At 65.7% G+C, this 6,220-nt stretch overlaps 1 protein-coding gene across 1 annotated transcript; it reads left to right on the forward strand.

Moving 5' to 3' along the window:
* The first annotated feature begins 218 nt into the window (after positions 1-218).
* PAFAH1B3 (platelet activating factor acetylhydrolase 1b catalytic subunit 3) lies at positions 219-5,070 on the forward strand. The gene is made up of 6 exons (XM_065420287.1): positions 219-299; positions 1,102-1,196; positions 3,307-3,396; positions 3,501-3,617; positions 4,601-4,723; positions 4,804-5,070. Exons 2-6 carry the CDS (start codon positions 1,116-1,118, stop codon positions 5,068-5,070), a joined length of 678 nt encoding a protein of 225 aa, XP_065276359.1. The 5' UTR covers positions 219-299; positions 1,102-1,115.
* The last annotated feature ends 1,150 nt before the right edge of the window (positions 5,071-6,220 follow it).

The following is a 6,220-nucleotide window of genomic DNA, read 5'->3' on the forward strand; positions in this document are numbered from 1 at the left end:
GGGGGGGGGTGAGAACAGCCAGAGTCACGCAAAGGCTGCATTCAGGGGTAGGGGGGTGCTGGGAACAGCCGGGCTCTGGTGGGGAGGGTAAAGGGAAGAGCCGGAAGCAGGGTGTGTGTGCTGGGAACAGCCGAACTGGCTCATACCATCTTCGCGCGGCGGTGGGGGGGGGGGCTGCACTTCCTCCCAGCCCTCCCCTGTCACATGGTTCCGCCCGCTGCTCCCCAACGCAGAGTGAACGTGCGGGCGGCTGCGGCGGCTCCGGAACCATTCGCTCCCCTCCCCTGCCAGCCTCTTAGGTGAGCCTCCCCCCGGCCCAGGGGAATGGTACCGCCCGCATGCATAGGGGGGCTCAGCGTGGATCTAACCATTATACCCACAGGAGGGTAGGGGAAGGGGAACCAGCCCCCTTTCTCTCCCTCCCCCCCAATGGTCCTACCCATTCTACATGGGGGGGCTCGAGAGGCGGGCCAAACCATTGTTCCCATGGGGGGATGGATTAAACCCCCTTCCGGGGGACCCTCAAGGGGCGGACCAAACCATTATCCTTCATGGGGGGATGTTATGAGGGCCTCAGCCCCCTTCCCCATACGCTAGCCTGGGAACTGAGTTTGACCCCGCCCCGCATGAACCTGAGGAGTACGGATCAGTCAATATATGCCGGTGGGGGGAACGATCGGCTCCCCTCCCAAAGGAATGGTATCTCCCACGCTGCATGGGGTCTGGGGGGATGGACCAATCATTATCTCACGTAAGGGGGTATGATGTAGCTGAGAAACGTACCTGTTACAGCCACCTTGAAAATGGTACAGTCCGTGGGTGTGCTGAGTGGATTCAACCATTATCCTCGGGCATGGGTAGAACGGACCCAACCATAGGGGGGGAAAAACCGTATCCCCCTATCCCAGGGAATGGTATTATCCACCCTGCATAGGACTTGAGGGTGTAGACCCTACCATTGTCCCACATGGGGGGAGGTTATAAAGGGCCCAACCCCCCCGCCCCCGCATCCCCCGAGGTCCATGGGGGTCTGGGGAGAACCATTATCAGAGCGGGGGGGGGGGGTGCTGCTGCCCCTGACCTGCTGGCTTTGCCTCCTAGGAGCTTCCAGAACCATGAGTGACGGGGACAAGAACCCGGCGAGCACCCCCACGCCGCTGGCCGACGTGCAGGGGGACGGGCGCTGGCTGGCGCTGGTGAGGGGGTGGGGCGTGGACACCCCCACCCTACGGGGACCCCCGCCCTGCCCCACGGGAACTCCGCACAGACACCCCCTGCACCGCCCCACGGGGACCCCCTGCCCCACGGGGGGCGCTGCACAGACACCCCTTCCCATGGGGACCCCCTGCCCCACAGGAACCCCTGCGCTGCCCTGCCCCACGGGGACCCTGCACAGACACCTCCTGCCCCACCCAATGGGGACCTCCTGCCCCACGGGGACCCCTGCCCTGCCCCATGGGAACTCCGCACAGACACCCCCTGCACCACCCCACGGGGACACCCTGCCCCACGGGAACTCTGCACAGACACCCCACCCCATGGGAACCCCCTGCGCTACAGGAACCCCCGCGCTGCCCTGCCCCACGGGGACCCTGCACAGACACCCCCTGCCCCGCCCCATGGGGACTCCCTGCCCCACGGGGACCCCCGCCCTGCTCCACGGGAACTCCGCACAGACACCCCCTGCACCACCCCACGGGGACACCCTTCCCCACGGGGCGCTGCACAGACACCCCCTGCACCACCCCACGGGGACACCCTGCCCCACGGGAACTCTGCACAGACACCCCCTGCCCCACCCCATGGGGACCCCCTGCCTCACGGGGACCCCCGCCCTGCCCCACGGGAACTCTGCACAGACACCCCCTGCCCCACGGGGACCCCCCGCCCTGCCCCACGGAAACTCTGCACAGACACCCCCTGCCCCACGGGGACCCCCCGCCCTGCCCCACGGAAACTCTGCACAGACACCCCCTGCCCCACGGGGCCTGCCCCATGGGAACTCTGCACAGACACCCCCTGCCCCACAGGGACCCTGCACGGACACCCCCACCCCATGGACACCCCCACCCTGCCCCACGGGGACCCTGCATGGATACCCCCTGCTCCGCCCCACAGGGATATTAACGATCTGGAGGATGGGGTGGACTGCACTCTCAGCAAGTTTGCCGATGACACTAAACTGGGAGGAGTGGTAGATACACTAGAGGGTAGGGATCGGATACAGAGGGACCTAGACAAATTAGAGGATTGGGCCAAAAGAAACCTGATGAGGTTCAACAAGGACAAGTGCAGAGTCCTGCACTTAGGACGGAAGAATCCCATGCACAGCTACAGCCTAAGGACCGAGTGGCTAGGTAGCAGTTCTGCAGAAAAGGACCTAGGGGTCACAGTGGACGAGAAGCTGGATATGAGTCAACCGTGTGCTCTTGTTGCCAAGAAGGCTAACGGCATTTTGGGCTGTATAAGTAGGGGCACTGCCAGCAGATCGAGGGACGTGATCGTTCCCCTTTATTCGACATTGGTGAGGCCTCATCTGGAGTACTGTGTCCAGTTTTGGGCCCCACACTACAAGAAGGATGTGGAAAAATTGGAAAGAGTCCAGCGGAGGGCAACAAAAATGATTAGGGGGCTGGAGCACATGACTTATGAGGAGAGGCTGAGGAAACTGGGTTATTTAGTCTCCAGAAGAGAAGATTGAGGGGGGATTTGATAGCTGCTTTCAGCTACCTGAAGGGGGGTTCCAAAGAGGATGGAGCTCGGCTGTTCTCAGTGGTACCAGATGACAGAACAAGGAGCAATGGTCTCAAGTTGCAGTGGGGGAGGTCTAGGCTGGATATGAGGAAACACTATTTCACTAGGAGGGTGGTGAAGCACTGGAATGGGTTCCCTAGGGAGGTGGTGGAGTCTCCTTCCTTGGAGGTTTTTAAGGCCCGGCTTGACAAAGCCCTGGCTGGGATGATTTAGTTGGGATTGGTCCTGCCATGAGCAGGGGGTTGGACTAGATGATCTCCTGAGATCCCTTCCAACCCTGAGATTCTATGATTCTACGACCCTGCACGGACACCCCCTGCCCCGCCCCACCCTGCCCCACGGGGAGCGCCACACGGCCCTACCCTGCCCCACCTCCCAGGGGCTGCATTGGTGGCGGGTGGGGGGTCCCCGTGCAGCTGGCCCCCTGCACCCCACCCCACAGGGGCCACGGCCCAGCACTGGGCCTGTCAGCCTGTGAGGGAGTCTCTGCCTGACACAGGCTCTGGGGCCCGGTTGCCCCCCGGCCCTGCCTGACCCCATCTGCCCCCCCAGCACCATCGCTTCATCGCGGACAGCAAGGACAAGGAGCCCGAGGTCGTGTTCATCGGGGACGCCCTGGTGCAGCTGCTCCAGCAGTTTGAGGTGAGCCCCCCGCTCGCCCTGGCCCTGCCCCGGCAGGCTGGGGGTGCTATATGGGGACCACAGCCCCCCCCAAGGGCCCTGGCGCTGACTCTCTGTCCCCCCAGATCTGGCGCGAGCTCTTCTCTCCGCTGCACGCGCTCAACTTCGGCCTCGGGGGCGACGGGACGCAGCACGTGCTGTGGCGGCTGCAGCAAGGCGAGATGCGGCACATCCGGCCCAAGGTGCGGGATCCGTGGGGGCGGGGGAGGGAGCAGGGCACTGGGGCCAAGGTGAATGGCGGGGGGAGCAGGGGGCACTGATGAGGTGCGTGGGGAATGGGGCACTGATGGGGCAGGGGAATGGGATGTGGGGGCAGGGGGGCACTGACGGGGGGCAGGTGAATGGGATGTGGGGGGCGGGGAGTTGACGGGGCAGTTGGCAGGTGAATGGGATGTGGGGACAGGAGACGCTGATGGGGGCAGGGGGCAGGTGAATGGGATGTGGGCAGTTGGCAGGTGAATGGGATGTGGGGGGCGGGGAGTTGACGGGGGGCAGGTGAATGGGATGTGGGGAGTTGACGGGGGCAGTTGGCAGGTGAATGGGATGTGGGGGGCGGGGAGTTGACGGGGCAGTTGGCAGGTGAATGGGATGTGGGGGGCCGGGAGTTGACGGGGCAGTTGGCAGGTGAATGGGATGTGGGGGGCAGGAGACACTGATGGGGGCAGTTGGCAGGTGAATGGGATGTGGGGGGCAGGAGACACTGATGGGGGCAGTTGGCAGGTGAATGGGATGTGGGGGGCAGGAGACGCTGATGGGGGCAGTTGGCAGGTGAATGGGATGTGGGGGGCAGGAGACGCTGATGGGGCAGTTTGCAGGTGAATGGGATGTGGGGGGCAGGAGACGCTGATGGGGGCAGTTGGCAGGTGAATGGGATGTGGGGGGCGGGGAGTTGACGGGGCAGTTGGCAGGTGAATGGGATGTGGGGACAGGAGACGCTGATGGGGGCAGGGGGCAGGTGAATGGGATGTGGGGGGCAGGAGACGCTGATGGGGGCAGTTGGCAGGTGAATGGGATGTGGGGACAGGAGACGCTGATGGGGCAGTTGGCAGGTGAATGGGATGTGGGGGGCAGGGAGCTGACGGATGAGGCCGAGGGAATAGGAGGCTGGTCCTGGGGACTCCCTAGGGGGCAGCCACCGTCCCCCCTCACACCTGCCTCCCTGCAGATCGTGGTCGTCTGGGTGGGCACGAATAACCACGGGCACACGGCCGAGCAGGTGGCGGGCGGCATTGAGGCCATTGTCCGGCTCCTCCAGCAGCAGCAGCCGCAGGCGCGCGTGGTGGTGCTGGTGAGTACAGGGCACAGTGGGGGGAGGAGGGGACGCCGGGGCCCCTCCACCAGGCCTGACGGCGCCACGTCTCCCCCCAGGGCCTGCTGCCCCGCGGCCAGGGCCCCAACCCGCTGCGGGAGCGGAACCGGCGGGTGAACGAGCTGCTGGAGGCCCGGCTGCCGCAGCTGCCCAACGCCTGCTTCCTGGACGCCGACCCCGGCTTCGTGCACTCGGACGGCGCCATCAGCCACCACGACATGTACGACTACCTGCACCTCAGCCGGCACGGCTATGCCCGCCTGTGCCCGCGGCTGCATGCGCTGCTGCTGCGCCTGCTGGGGGATGGCCAGGGGGCCGGGCCCTGAGCCGCCGCCGGGGAGTGCCACGGGGCCGGGCCCTGAGCCGCCGCCGGGGAGTGCCACGGGGCCGGGCCCTGAGCCGTCGCCACCCACACACTATACAGGGCTGTGACCCACCACTATCCACACCCACACACGGCTCCCCGCCCCCTGCACCACCACAACCATCCCACTTGGCCATGCGACTGCCCAGGGCCCCTTGCACCCACGTGGGCATTAAACACTGATTTGCCATCTGCCGGCTGATTCTTTGCCTGGCCCCCGGGTCTGGGGCAGATCTGTGCCCCGTGGGATGGGGCGGGGCTGGGGGAAGTGACATGGACCCGAGATGTGGGGTCAAGAGGTCCCACACGCAGGGTGGGGGGAGCAGCCGAGGGTGGGCTGCCATCACCAGGGCCCCGGGGGAGGAGCAGACTGGTGGGGTTGGGGGCAGGCCCCAGGGAGGGAGTGACAGACAGAGGTTTGCTGGCGTGTGACAGAGCGTTGCCAGCGCTGGGGGGGCAGAGACCCCAGATGAGGGGGTGTGGGCCTGAGCCCTGCGAGGCCCCGGCTGTGCCAGGGGCTAGCTCCCCCGGCGCGGGGCGACCAGCTGGGCCAAGCCAGAGCCCCTGAGGGGGCCTGGATGGGGGGCCGAGCCCAGATTTATCCCTGGCCCCCTAGGCAGCTGGAGGATCAGGGGGAGGAGCCCAACATGGCTGTGGGGGTGTCAGGGGCAGAGCCCAGCATGATGGGGGAGGGGGGTAATTGAGGGGCAGAGCCCAGCCCTGGCCCCACCCCCAGCACGGCAAGGGGTGGAGCCTGGCACAGTCCCCACCCCCAGCACAGCAGGGGGCGGAGCCTGGCACAGTCCCCACCCCCAGCACAGCAGGGGGCGGAGCCTGGCAGGCAGAGGCTGATACAAGCCAGGAAAGCATCAGGTCTCAAAATATTTAACATTATTAAAAGTCGTCACTTTCCAGGTGTCCATGTCCCCCCCGCAGTCCCCATGGCGACAGGGGTGGGGCCAGTAGCCTGCAATGGGCGGGTCTGGGTGCCACCATGGGGATGGGGGAAGCCACTGGCAGCGCAGCAGAGCAGACCATCCCAGCGGGGGGCAGGGGAGGCACTAGCATCTGTGTTGGAGCAGACCATCCCAGCGGGGGCAGGAGGGCAGGTA

Source organism: Emys orbicularis, chromosome 20 (assembly GCF_028017835.1).
Source record: "Emys orbicularis isolate rEmyOrb1 chromosome 20, rEmyOrb1.hap1, whole genome shotgun sequence".
NCBI classification, from domain to species: domain Eukaryota; kingdom Metazoa; phylum Chordata; order Testudines; family Emydidae; genus Emys; species Emys orbicularis.